This window comes from Sinohyriopsis cumingii, chromosome 8, assembly GCF_028554795.1.
Source record: "Sinohyriopsis cumingii isolate HCF-2022 chromosome 8, ASM2855479v2, whole genome shotgun sequence".
NCBI lineage: Eukaryota > Metazoa > Mollusca > Bivalvia > Unionida > Unionidae > Sinohyriopsis > Sinohyriopsis cumingii.
Window position 1 is genome coordinate 58,023,644 of NC_142968.1, and position 15,753 is coordinate 58,039,396.

General features: G+C 38.2%; 1 protein-coding gene across 1 annotated transcript in view; it reads left to right on the forward strand.

Annotated features, from left to right (window-relative positions):
- The window catches only part of LOC149793601 (uncharacterized), a 35,694-nt gene extending 20,152 nt beyond the window's left edge, over positions 1–15,542 (forward strand). Inside the window, exons 3-4 of the mRNA XM_089966434.1 lie at positions 14,091–14,320; positions 15,016–15,542. Coding sequence (XP_089822560.1) covers positions 14,091–14,320; positions 15,016–15,289 — 504 coding nt within the window. The 3' untranslated portion in view covers positions 15,290–15,542. The remainder of the gene's footprint in view (positions 1–14,090; positions 14,321–15,015) is intronic.
- Positions 15,543–15,753: the final 211 nt, after the last annotated feature.

The window sequence follows — 15,753 nt, forward strand, 5'->3', positions numbered from 1 at the left end:
TAACTGTACACAAGAGACTAATTATGTTAAAAGCCTCGCGCTTTCTTCATGGTATTTCTCTACCTCTACGGGAAAAACAAATCGTCAACTTTTAGTCACTGAAGGTGTTTACGATGTTGTGTGTGTGTGTAGATTGTGACTAACACCATCACTGGCAAGATGGACGTGACTGGAAATGTCTGGGTTTCGAGGCTTGGACAAAAGAAGTGTCAAACTATGCCAAAGATTTGTGAACATGACTTCCAACGTCCATTTTGAAAAAACTAATTTTTAAACCTGTGTTAACCGCAGTATCAGGTGAATCCGACACCGAGGAAAACCACTTCATTCAGGACCGGACCTGTACTGACATCTAAGCCCCCAAAAAGCCATTACGGGAGGACACTTCTGTGAGACTGTGCCAAGTGTAGAGACTCTAAGAACATTACTCAGTATCCCTCGCACACCACACCTTCGTCACAACAAATGTTGTACAGTATCTTGTTTATATTCCACTTTGATAGTTTTTATGCGTATTTACTTAACCGTTTGTACTTAACCGTTTGGCTCCTATGTATTTTTGTCTTTCGTATTCAATTTATAAAACCAAAATTGAAATCAGCGTGTCCTGAAAAGGTACAAAAACTCTTTTATTGTCTATGTTCGCTTCAAAGTGACATCCTATTCACAATGGCTACCTTTGCTTTCTCTGCTACCTGGTCCTCTACTTTGAAAGTCATCGATGAAAACTTAGATCGTGCTAGTTGAGAGGCCTTGTATCTTCGCCATCCCTTTAACAGGTTAATTACTGAACCGAGCGGTTCATGTAAAACCGAATTTGTCAAACGTTTGATCGAACATAATACTCATTTGATCTATCGTCCACTTCAACCTATCCTGTGGTGTTACAAAGAGTTGCAATCAGCGTATAGTCTCCTGAGAGAAAGTCAAATAGATTTCATAGTGTTTGTGGAAGGCATTCCTGGTGAAGACGATGGGATCGTGTCTTACCCCAGTCTAACTCATCTGGTCATCTTCGACATGTTAGGAGAAGACGAAGAAGAAATTAAACTGTGGTTTACACGCAAAGGGCATCATTGTTTTGCCAGTGTCATTTATATTACCCAAAATTTGTTTCAACAAAGTAAAGCCAATCGAACCATCCATCAAAATGCTCATTACGTGGTCTTGTTTAAAAGTCTTAGAGATAAATCGCAAGTGCAATTGTTATCCAAACAGTTAGGAACTCCTTGTCTGATTCATGCATTCGGCGATGTCACTCAAACCCATCACGCATATTTGCTCGTGGACTTAAAACCCATTACCCCCCAGTTATTTGTGATTTCGCACCCATCTGTTTCACCACTGGTAGCAAGACGGAGGACCTGTCGTGTACACGTCCCCGTCGACTTAAAAAATCTATTTAAGAAAACGCTTAGCCAAGCGTCAACGTCTACCCAAGAAAAGAAACAATCGTCCAAAGAAAAATAGGAGCAACCAAACTGGAGTATATTTTTACCGATAATACGATAGTCAAAGAGTTCGTCAAACACATTGGTCAGACACCCACCCAACTATATCAAAACACTACTTGTTTAAAAGTCCAAGAGATAAATCTCAAATGCAAGTATTTTCCAAACAGTTAGGAACTCATTGGCTGACTCATGCGTACGGTGATGTCACTAAAACCCCTCACGCATATTTACTCTTGGATTTAAAACCCACTATCCACGATTATTAGCGACTTCGTACCCATCTGTTTCATCACTGAGACGGAGGGCCTGTCGTGTTCACGTCCCCGTTGACTTAAAAAATCTATTAAAATAAACTCTTAGCCAAGCATCGACGTCTACCCCAGAAAAGACACAATTATCAAACAAAGAGGAGAAACAAAAAAGGAAGATTCTTTGGTAATAATGCGATAGTCAAAGAGTTCATGAAATAGACTGATCAGACACCTAGCCAACTATACCAAAAACACTACTTAAAATATAAGATAAAAGGACGTGTGCCAAGTCATCGACGTCACTGTAATTTGTGTGTGATCCTGAACGAAATAAGATGTCACCCACCAGAAGTACTCACCACCACCATTGTCGTTGTCCTGTCCAAAAATGACAAGGAAAAAAGAAAAGGACAGTCTCGACGTTTGACCCCACATCCGAACAAACGCTTAACAAAGCATCGACGTCGACCCTATCATCCAAACAAAAAGAGGAGTAACCAAAGGGTAGGATTGATATAGAAAAGAGTCGTCAAATTTTTGATGAAGCAATAGTTAAACAGGTCGTCAAAAAGAATGGTCGCACACCCAACAAACTACTCCAAAATACTTTTAAAAAAAGATAAAAGGGTGTGTGTAAATGCATGGAGGTCTGTATATTTCTTGTGTATGTTCCGGAACAAACAAAGATATCACACCCAGAAGCCATCCCTCTTCAACCCCCAAAGGAAAGAAAAGGAAAGGACGTCATCCTAGATTAACCAAACATTTCGTCTTGTTGTCCGTTATGTCCAAAGCTCCTCCATCCATGCGAAAACACCCCATTCAAACCGCTTCGAAAGACGTCGTCGATACCGTGTGCTAATGTTGACTGAATGTATTGAAAAGAATGACATCTTTGTCTCAACATCAGAAAGAATGCTTGGCCAAACATCGACACGTTCTTCGCCAAATGATCCAAAAGAAAATACCCATCCGTCAAAAGAAAATGATGTTGGTACAATGCAGAAGATTTGTGCACCTGTTACTAGCACCCTTGCTGAAAGGAACATTAAGAACAATGATTACAGCACTCGTAACGGGAGCTGCTTCACAAGGGATAGGTAAAAGTTAATAAAGGATCAAGATGATTAAAATTACCTCTGGGGTGAAAGGATACCATACGTGACCTTTGGAATCTAATGGAAGGACGAAAACTGACTTTAGTGCCTTACAAACGATGTATGGAATTCCATCGTTGGCAAGAAAAACGAACTCCGCATTTACCTCCTAGTCTTCATTTGTCTTAGATGTCCCAGTTACTACACAAAATCCAATCGTTGATGGCACGGACAAGTGTTTCAACCACTTCAACTCTTTCACCAGAAAACTTTAGACGAAAGAGCACGACCGACTCTGAACGATTTAAGACCCTGATTAAATATCCATCACCACCACTACACTCATGAACCAAGACAGACGCAGCCCCAAGGATGCATGTGGAACAAGAGACACGAGCCATCCATAAATTGGAAGACATGAACGGGGAAGTGTTAAAAGGAAGGCTTTTACTTCCCCGAGTTACACTGCGTGACCAAAAAGAAGACGAAGCATTCTTGATCAGAGAACCCGTAAAGTGGGGGAAAGCCTTGTCAATGAAGTCAAAGTATATTGGAAAGAATATCCTTGAATCTTGGATCATCGCTTCACAGTTATATGTGACCCACTGTGATGCGTTGGGGTGGGGTGTTCCCAATATTTATTTGAATTACTATGGAATTCCCACCCTGGCTCGTTTTTGTAGGAAGCGAAATTAGTGACAGAGAGAGGTAAAGCTCCAAGCCCCCAGTCAGCAATGCCAACAATTAAATTATTAAGAACACAAAGGCGAAATCCAAAAGAATAACAATTTAATACAAATTAAACGATATTAATTTCTCAACCACTCTTCTTCCTCTCGACCATGTGACAACCTATTTCATCGCGTGATTATAGTGTGAGATGGCTTTCCCCTGTACTTGGTTTCTACTCAACTGTGTTACTCGGCCAATTCCTTTCGTCCTTCCGGCGTTTTCCGTATTCCGATTCTTTATATCCTCGTCCCCTTTTGTCTCCTTTTCTCCTCCTCCTTCTCTCTCTCTCTCTTTCTCCAGCAATTAGACTTGTTCTCGGCCTACTGCCTTGTTCTATCCTGTCTCTCTGAGACTCGGGACTTGACTACCCGGTAGTTCTGTCCCCAAAAGCTTCCTACGAAAAACACAAGGACGTTAGCATTTGTGTTAGCCATCTCGCCTCACACTATTTCAACAATCAATCAATCATCAGATAAAGGCTATCTACATCTTTGGTCACGCATTCGTGCACATCGAAAACCACACACGTTCTTATAGAAACAACGTTGCAATAAGAGCGGTATCCTACTTATCATACAGAAATCACTAAATTGCGTCACATCAATATATATATATATATATATATATATATATATATATATATATATATATATATATATATATATATATATATATATATATATATTCTTATTCTCATTATTCTCAACAATATCACAACAATCTGACGCATTTCTGTACATTACACTCCCACAAGTGTACACAATTATTCAAATATCCATATTATTTAAATTTACACACTGCAACCATTTCCAAAGTTACAATTTAATTCAACAATTGCAAGATCTAGAATACCCTAGTTTACCACGATGTAATTAAATAGCGAATTACAATATTAATTCTGCCGAACGAGCAATCAACATAATCATAGCTCATTTCTCAAGTACGCATGCAAATTAAGCAATACAAAGGTAATTCTACGTACTAACGATTCTAGTAAGTAAATATACATACTGCACATAATTACAATTACAATGCCGTAACATTCTGCAACAATGGAGCAAATAACTCACTGACCTTTACGAAGCTTTCTGTCCTTGAATGTACCAAGGTTTTTCCCGCCAAATCACTAGTGGCTCCCGGAGTTATTGCTACAACTTGTCAGCACGATGCTTCACAATGACTAATTCGTTCCCAGTCCCAAATGACTGTTAAATTCTGGTTCGAATTAATGGCCCCACCCTTTCTCAGTTCTGGTTGGATACCAATTCTACCCCAGTCGGTCCACATTAACAGACGAGCCTCAGGCCATCGGTCAATGCGGGGAGATTTACAACAGCAACATGTGAGTTTTAACACCAAACGGAGCGGCTCTCGTACAAACGCAAATCGCCTCGATAGCCGCAGGGTCGACATAGCCATGGCGCTAACCCATTCCTTTGTTCCTGACTTACGTAATCGTGGGCAGGCAAAGGTGACACCATCATGCCCTTCAACACAGGCTCAACCACGACGGTGACCGGTCCTTCTCCGAGTTCTTCTCTGCAAGATCTATAAAAGCAACCCCAGTGAGTGAGGTATGGAGAACGTGTGCCTAAAACGCAAATCGACTTTTTCTGCAAAATTTTTGTGGCGTAATGTCTCATCGGTGCTGCCATCACCAAGTTGAGTCTGCAACAAGGAGACAAACAATTGTGGACCATTTTACTGAGCAGTTTCATCGGTTACCATCGCTTCAATCCATCCCTGAAATACTCTAACGGTACCAACGGGAGTCTTGCGACAAAAGTCAGTCACCCTCCCATCAGTCACAACCAAAACTACAATAATCCTCTTTTGGACACCCATCTTACTTCGAGTGACCCCCTGGACAGCAGACCTCTAGAATTATGTATAACCAATTTTACTTAACTTTACCCAGTGACAGATCCATGGATGTGTTTCCACACAATAATTTGTTCTGTTTCACGGCCAAATTACCTCAGGCCATCCAATTGGATCACGAAGCCCATTAGGAAGTTGCTTTGCTCGAAATAATTCATCCTACACAAATCAAAAACATCACTGAAAATAAAAACACTCGACGTCGAAGTTCTGAACGACCAAGTGCAACAATACTTGAATGAAAACGAAACCGTAGATGCCTCTGTAAAACTACCAGTGTCCCCCGATACTCCGCGGTACATCTATATGTTGAAAATTCTTGCAGGCTATTATTTTAGTGGTCAACATCTGTTGGACACGACTGCTTCCAAATTCAATGCGTTGTTTGGCAAAGCCTTGGACAAAATGAAACGATGTGTCACAATCGAGTACCATAAAGTGACTCGTCGCCTTCTGATGAAACCGTTACTGCGAGTCATTCTTATCAAAGCGAATTCTGCCACAATCAACGACGAAGAAGGGGGAAACACCTATCACGTTCACTGCTAATTTGTACATCCTCATAATTTACCCGTCAGTAAGTCGTATTACGTCAATATCAACATTGGTATAAAAGGAGATCTGGGAAAAAAATATTCTATTCTACAAAGGAAAGTTACGGTGAAACTCCATTCTGTTTGCCATGCCACCCACTATGATGATATGCAAGAACCCAATGGGTAGAATTTCATCCCATCGCCTCTTTGCCAACCTCAGCCCCATAGAATTTGAAATCAAAGGACAGCCCGAAGATTACATCGATCTGAATAGCAGTTACTTGTAACGAAAGTCAGCGTTAAAAACTGACGACACCGTTCCGGGAGCTGATGCTACAGTAGCTCCCGTCAACAATTTCATGCATTACTTGTTTAGCGAGGTGGATTAGTACTTGAAAAACGAACTAGTCATCAGCAGCATGGATACTTACCCTTGCCGAGCGTACTCGAATATCTCTTGACGTACGGAAAAGTTGCCAAGAACACTCATGCGGATGCCTGCGTCGTATGGAAACCTGTCACAGCAGGAGAGGACAAGTTTAATGACACAGACCTAACAGCAGCTGAAGATCCTCACAATATGAGCTTGCAAGACCATCGTAAGAAAATCCTGCAAAGACGTAGTTTAGAAATGATGGATCGTTTGCATTTTGACATGTGGCTGCGAGAAAGGTATTTGCTGTACAGGATGGATATCCACCTGAGACTAAATCATAGCAGTACCGTTTTCCATTTGATGGCCCATGCCAACGAGTAAACACCTGTCATCCAAGAAGCCAGACTTGCGTGCGACGCGTGGAAGTGTTACCTAAAGTGGGAAACGACAACAGCCACACTTTGAGCAGAACGACCGCCAAGTATCGGATGCGACGCGTGGAAGTGAAAACCTTTACTATTGCCGATACACTCCAATCCAAGATTGAAGATAATCTATTCCAAGGACAGTTACCCAAACGTTTAATCGTTGGTACCATCAGCAACGAAGCCCTCAACGTAGCCGTTGCTGACAATCCTTTCGAGTTTAAGCACTACAGAGTGTCCAAGATCCAACTCAGTCGCGATGGCAAAACCTTGTGCACCAGACCCTTCTAACCTTAGTTTACCGAGGAGAATTATTTGAGATCGTATTTGTCCCTGTACCAAGCCATGGGACAGCTAGGAACCAACACTAGTCACGGTATTTCGTACGACGATTATGCACGAGGTTACGCTTTGTGAGGTTTGGATTTCACTCCAGACCAAGACAGTGACGAGGGAAATTTCCACCCTATAAAATCCGGTCAACTGCGTGTGGAACTTTAGTTTGCAGAAGCTCTAACCAAGAGGGTGAAAGTCATCATGTATACCGAATTGGAAAACATTCTAGAAGTCAACAATTTGAGAGAAGCCATTATGGACTATTAGACGTTATTGAAGATTCTTATCCCTCTTTGAATGGTAGAGTCTCCTTGGAAATGGAATGAGATGATATCATGGAAGCAGAACCACCCACCAAAAGAGACAAAGACGAAGAGCACATGGGGATGTCAAGATGGCCATAACAAGAACAAAATTAAGTGTCCTGCTTTGCCAATAACCTGGCTTCAACAATTACAGGGTTGACAAGGAAAAATTGATATGGATGTCAAAACGATCATCGCAGTCAAATTTAACACGATAAATGTATGATGATAAATGAAGAAGAAAGAGAGAATCTGGATGACAATTACGGTCTCATCTCGGAACAAGCAGTGTTCCATCAGTGGTATAAATACTTACGTGATAATTCAATCCCTCCATTGACTGTTCTTGAGATCCATCGCATCGAATCTCTCTTGACAAAGAGTACGGAGACGAAGCGAAGAGCCATTTACTTGACAGAGATTTTCAAGCAAAAAGTCAGGATTGAGCTGATGACTTATCATCACCTGTGAAACAATTTATTTTTTGAAATGAATACCTGGGAACTTTATTACTTTTTGAAAAACAATTCTTACACCGCTTCCTGGAATGATGTCGTGTGCGCTAAAGATGAACTTCCTCATTGCAAACCTAAAGATCATCAAGCGTATGACGGACTACAGTCATCTCCCATGAATCCAGTGGGTAGCCGTCTACTTTCCCCACGATACCTGTGTGGAACATTTTGAATCGTATGGATTACTGCCTTTGGAAAACGACATCATCGACTTTATGAAAAGAAATGCCCTGACTCACACTATTCAATAATGTGAAATTATAAGGCACATATTTCATGGTGTCTGGACAATATTGTGTGTAGTTTCTTCATCAATGCAGTCTTGGATATCCTTTAGAACATTTAGTGACTTATTGTGATCGTGACTCTTCTAGAAACAATCATAAATTAGATAGAGGGTTTTGTAACCATTATGGATATCTCTTGTCTTTACCTAGGAAACGTATTGCGCATCAGTGGCCAAATGACCTCCTACAGTGGAAGTCTAACTTTACTTCACAACGTTGTCAGTCCTGTCAAACATTTGTTGTTTGAAACGAAAATGTGTTGATGTTATATTAATTTTTGGTTGTGTGTTGGTTGAATAACGATGTTATCAAAAATTATTGTCTGTGGTTTGTTTTAAAAGTATTTTATCACTATATATACTCTTTGACTTCTCTCTGTCCCTCTACATGAAATGAGCTATAGCGTTCCTACCAAAAAACCGTAGGAATGTTTTCTATCGCATCTCCAGTTTGCCCATCCATTGTTGACTCGTCAACTCGTGAAGATGTCTTCCAAATTAGCTAAAATGAACGAAACCCACGTCCATTTGCATTGTGTCAGGGAAAACCTGATGTCAAAGCCTGGTGAGATGGAAAATATCAGGTTTTTGAAAGTGTCACAACACCTGATAGATGAAGTCTTCAGAGAAAAAAGAAAAAAGGAGCAAGACGAATGGACCGAGAAGTATAGACTTCAGAAGCAGCAACAGAACCAACAACAGCAGCAGGAACCATAAAGAGGCTTTGTCGACTGTAGAGTGGACACGAAAGAGTTCTCCTTTTCCTTCCAAAGAAGCAGACCCTATCCCGTGGGAAAGCCTACAACCAGACCGGGGCGAAATCTTAGATGATAAGAGATTGCCCAAACTCTTAACCAACAAAACAGCCATTTTCAGATGAACCCCAAAAATCTAGAAAAGACATACTACTCAATTCCCAAAATTATCCGTGCTGGTGTATTGGTGTGCGAGTTTGATTGTAAGTGATGGGATAGAAGTGTGCTAATAAATACTTCGTTTCTCTGGCTTATAAAATAGTGCATGTGTTTGTAAGTGATGGGATATAAGTGTGCCTATAAATATTTCGTTTCGCTTACTTTGTATAATAATTGAGTGTGTTTGTTTCAGGATTGTATGTTTGAATGATAATAAAGTGTTTGTAGGTAAAACGTGGACTTGAGTGTTTCTTTTAGGTCCGAGCGGTCCATGTTTTGGTTATGGTGTGGGTATTATTAGTTTTTGTGTAACGGAGTTTTTCCTTTACGTCCGTGCTACAAGGCTATAAGGAGGAGCGTTAGTCAGTTCAATGATGAGTAAACTTTCCAAATTGCACCTGAAATATGCCCGTCGTCTGCTGGATGAGCTGGCAATGGAGGCAATAGAAGAAAGTGCCATGCTTGAAGAAGAGGAAGAGAAGAAAACGAAAGAAAAGGAGAAGGAAACGAAAGAACGGATCCTGTCTCACCTAATCATGTGAGGACTAGCGCAGTCAAGCCCATGGGGAGGTCACCACCCCAGCGACAAGCACTACCAATACTACTACTACCAGAATCTGCTGTCCCTAAAATTGGGACGCATAATTGTAGAGAGAGATCGGCGAGAATGGGAAAAGCAGAAACCACAATATCAACAGGTGTGAAATAGAAGAAGGAGGCAAGAACAAGTCTTTACTATCCATCAAATTGAGGAATGGGATAGTGTAGCCCCTTGCAAGATTGCTACCATTGTTTCGATAGTATCTAGTACCACGACGTCACCCACATTCAATTCCTATTGTATCTAGACAGGTCCAATACATTGTTGCTTTACATTCCCTATGTTCAATTACCCTTTGTCCCTATAAATACCCACCTATGTTAAAATGCATTTTGTCCCTATTGTGCCGGGACCATGTATGTAATGCTAATTCCCATTGTCCCTATAAATCTTGTCCCCCAAGTGCCGCAGCACTTTTTAACATGGCAGTCACATAGTCCCTATATCGCCCCCATTCACTACTCACTGCGATTGCTAACACTAATACTTGGCACTGTTGCAAAAGACGAATAATTTAACACAGAGAGATGACAAAAAGAATATACATATATATATATATATATATATATATATATATATATATATATATATATATATATATATATTAATGAACGCACGGTAAGATATATTAACACCATTTATGATTTATCTATCCATAAGTATCCGACTATATGCACTGTCAAAAAAGAGCCTATTACTGGAAGAAAAGAAGATAACAATCTAAACAGATGCCAAAGAATAAGTTGTTTATGAAGTAGTTCAAAATATCGATGTGATACAATACCGTTGGACAAAACGATAAGACGAAGAGGAAAATATTTAAATGATTTAAAACAAACTATCAAAAGTGCAACCAGTATCAAAAGTTACTAAAGTTCGTTGAAGGTGGCACCAGCAGTATTAGTAATCGAAGGATCAATTATCAACGATTTAGCATTTATATGATCATATCGCTGCAAGTGACGACACGTTTATACAACAAAATGGCATGGAAGTATTGCAATAAAAACAACTAGGATAAGATTTTAAGGAAAACACACAAACGACACAAAGTATACATGAATTAAGGATTAAGCAAACAAGATTTTGTTCTTCACTACTTCAAAAACTTGGATGATGCTTTATCCCTATAAACTAATCTGTATTTCATTCAAAGAATTATGTGCGGTTGACAACTGCAAGCATGATTAAAGAATCATATAGAAATAACCGTGAAGAAGGTACTAAAGGAATCGTGCTATTTAACGTTTTCAACTGCAAGATTATTACAATCAGCCTTATTGTCTGGTGATTGCTATATAGTATAAGGATACAGAACAATCTACAATATCATATGCAGCGAAATGGTTACTTCAGACAGGAACGTTTCGACTTTCAGATCATTCGAACTATGTTATATTCATTTCACCAACCTTTGGTTGAGTAGATGATCTTTGACTTATCTCTTATCATATGAGACACAGCAAGAAAGGATTGGTTTGTTCTTTCATGGCAAAACAACACAGTAGGTCTTTAAGTGCCAAGGCAATTGAAGTAAAGTGCCTTTCTCGAGGGAAGAGCAGGGTAGCTAACCATGATAGGCTCGATGGTAGGATTTGAATCCAAACCCTTTCACAGAAAGAACACTATATGTAAAATAAATACAAAACATATTTATCGAAATCTGTGATCCGCATTATACGGGACAAAATCAGAATGAGTGGTCATCATTCCCCTCATTTGTTCTCTTTCTCTTCTACGTGATTAGTAGTAGTACTAGAAGTAGTTGTTGTTGTTGTTTGACAATGATTTGTACATATGCCAAATGATTGTGTGTGTGTGTGAGCTTGTGTGTGTGTGTGCGCGCGCGCGATTTGGATTGTAACGTAGCTTTAACAACTTTTCAGTCATATCGCTACGATATCTGCAGTGTGGCAGTTTATTGTGATGTTTAGTACTGCGGCAACATGCCGTTATTGGAACGAAACTATTTAAGTAATTTTTCCGTTGCATACATTAAGCAATGTTAACCGCCAATTCATTTCCATATAGCAACTTTTAATTTTTTATAATCTTCCATTTACATATCTTTTATTATTTTACATCATTTGTAACTATTTTTTAATGAACCCCAATTTGAATAACAAGTATATGACATGCATGTCTGCATCAATCGGGACTGAATGACGAATATGTTTACTGCTCCAGAACTATGGACAAGCCTAAATCGTCACTTTGATGTTTTGTGACTTTGGTGCAGGAAGAAACTAATTATGACTAGTTTGTCTTTCATTTCATGATAAACATGACCAACGCACCTGAACAATTACAGGGTGATTAAACTTTCAAGTTACAGCTCCAACCATCACATCTGTTTGACTCACCCGAACACAATCATATGAAAGTCATAAATGAGAAATGCATCAACTCTAGGATTCATCATTTAACATTTATTCAATATTGACAGATTTTACTATACCACGCAGAATATTCATCTATTTTTGTTTTAAATATCGATTATGTGTGAGGTGATTTTACATAAAATAAAGTACACCAAAATAAATATATTCTACGTCCTGAATTGGGTTTCTCTTTATATTGTACAGATTACCTGGTTTTCTTTTCTTAATAATCGCAAAATTGGAGCATACCAAGCAGTATTGGTTACTTCACATCAAAAATGCAGTTAGCGTATACATCGGTATAATAATTTCCGTCCGTGGCCAGGTGCGAAATTTCGATTTCAAATTCAAGTTTATCAAAGGAAGTAGAATATATATATATATATATATATATATATATATATATATATATATATATATATATATATATATATATATATATATATATATATATATATATATATATATCACATATATTAAAAATAGCATGGCTTTTAAAGTGTTGTGTAATGCAATTTGATATACCAATACTGTTGGTTTATCAAATTGTGATCCGCCCATGGCTCAATAATACGCATGTATAAATATTCTTGTGACCATGTGCGTTGATTCTAGATCAATGATGAATTTCCACACATTAATCATTAGTGGCGCATGAAAATAGCGATAAAATGTATTAATAATCCAGGTTTCCTAAATTAATTTAATATGGTACACATTTGCATCGCAATTCTTTCTGCTGTCTGCTTTCTGTTCCCCCTCCTCTCTCATGCATAACAGACAAACTACGTGGAAATATGGAGTGAGAGAGTAAAAGAATTTGAGCTGGATTAAAACGTTGAAATAGAAATTCCACCAAGTTAAATACAAGAATTTGGTTCGTCGTAACTATATGTTTGCACTTTGCTTGGGATTTATCTACGGTGTTTATCAATGATAAGAGTTGCGAACTATGTCGACATTTTACGATAAATTTTCTGTTGGTGGTATACATAATGTGATGTATTTTATGTTTTGTTGTTGTTGTTGTTCCTTAAACATATTATAATGTTCTAATAATCGATTATTATTAATTGAATATGAAAATCTCTCTCTCTCTCTCTCTCTGGACCATCGTAGCAGCATACTGGCTAAAATCTATGAAATGAGGAGCGTAGAGGATTTTTGTTTGTGTCATCCCACTATTTCTCTGGACTTATGAATGATGGTAAAAATTAAGATAAACCGACCTAAGGATGTGTGTGTGTGTGTGTGTGTGTGTGTGTGTGTGTGTGTAAGAGAGAAAGAGACAGAGAGGGAGCGAAAAAGAGAGAGTTTTAGAGTCAAACGGACCAGAGACAGAGAGAGAGAGATTATGGTCTGTGGTACTGTTACTAAAACAGAATTATGACATAGATCATCTGTAAATATATTAAAATATTTGTATTACCTCTTGCTGGTTCGTCATTTCACTAAGTTTCTATTCCATATTAATGTCAATGCGCCGGTAAGTGAATGGCTAAGCGTTCATATGAAAGCGTAGCGAACCAAGTGTTTGCAGTGCTCTACTTTCATCATTAGAACCATCATTCATGTTTAAATCATCAGTGTGTATTATATTGATTTAATCAATATGAAGAAGAAAAAAAACTAAAGAAGCAAACAATCAACTTATTAATATGCACAGGTGATTGGGAATAGCCATAAAAGGCATAGAACTACATGTTGTAGCGGACACTAGCGGATGTGAGGAATTCATTCTTCATTCACTCGTTTGATACACAGGTGCCTGTAGTAAATCTTAACTCCGTTCAAAGGGCACAAATATGTATTTGTATGTGATGTAAAGCCTCGTTTCCTTTTAATGAAAAATGTATACATCTCGTAGTATATAACTGATACATCGTACATACTATATATATAGACACCTTGGCTATGCTTGTAGATACTTAGAAACGCCAAGGAAAATCTATGTACAGTATCATTTTATTTTATCTGATTATTTTTCTGTATCTATAAAGATAGTCTCCTACCAAGCAACCATCGAGGTCGAAAGTTACAATCAAACAGGATATCTGTTTGGAAGGTACAAGTCTGGTCCGAAAGAGAATCCTCGGTCAAATAATAAGACAATAAAGGCGGCTTGCCTGGAAATCCGATGTGCTCAAAACGATCTGTTCGACAATCCAATGAATACCAAGCTGGTGGGTAGTATTGCGGTTCCGACAAACCCAAAAGGATGCTGCCTAAGGTGGACGTTTTAAAATTTTAATAACATATTTAGTTGACTTCTTTAATTCATCAATAGATTGTGGACGTCTTTTATTGTTTAAACTTGTGTTTGCATTGTATTATTATATTAACGTGTTCAGACGTATGAATACATATGTTAAATGTGCAAAAAGTTAGTTTGAGACATCTAATTTGTCGGATCAAATAGGAATGTGGGAGAAAACTTCTAATTACTGTAATGAAAGTATACGTTAAAATGTAATTGTCATCTTCAAAAAGTGCCACATTCGGCACATTCTCATAACTACATACTTTGAAGAGAGTTTGCAACAGAGCAGTGGATTTTGAATTAAAGGATACTGGAGTCTGTAGTTTACCATAGACAAATAAGATAACAACATACTTGCTGATAGTCATAATTTATCTATCTCTGTCTCTTTTTGCCTCTCTCTCTCTCTCTCTCTCTCTCTCTCTCGTTTCCTTATATTTTTCCAACGTTTCTCTGTACTGTCAATAAAATCTCTCTCTCTCTCTCTCTCTCTTTGAAAATAGATAGCAATATCACATGAACTTTTGCAAGTTACACGGAGTAAAACAATGGATGAGAAAATCCGCAAGCTTAATTTTGTTATATATATATATATATATATATATATATATATATATATATATATATATATATATATATATATATATATCAAAATATTTTTACAGGCCAAATTGTGGATTGAGGAATCTGAAGGGAAATTCAACAAGTTTCAGCGTTGACATCCATGTTGATGACAATTACGGTGCTAATGTTGGTATCTACATATCGGACAGACACGATACAGCCCTGGCGCTCTGTTACACAGGAAAAAGTGATCTCGTTGACAACTATGACATGGACCCAAGTACTAATTTCGCAGTAGAATATGACTGCACAGGAACTGCTTCTCCTCTTTGTGCAAACCAGTGTGACCTATCTCAACAAATTGTTGGAAAATGATATACATACATACATACATACATACATACATACATGCATACATGCGTACACACGTACGTACATACATATATGTATTTCCAATTAAGATCCAAATGAATCAATCTCACGCAACATCCATTTTCAAAGGGCATATATATGATTGGTTCACCTAGCGATTTGTTAGCTTATATTTCATGATTAAGTTAAGCTACATAGTTGTATGACGATGTGGGATTTTTAATTGTCAGAAATACATCGTAAGAGGTAAATTCAATCTTAGTTATTTATTAGCAAGTTTATACCTCGTAGAACGTATAAGTAAGCACACACGCATATATGCTTCTGATCAGATATGAAAAATTTACCAGTACGTGTCGAGGCATCCTACTCTTATATTTTACTTAATCGTCTTTCATACTGATCTCTACAGTTAATAGACCTTCTTTTTTCATTGTTTTAATTTGTTTGCCTATTTTTGCTATGTA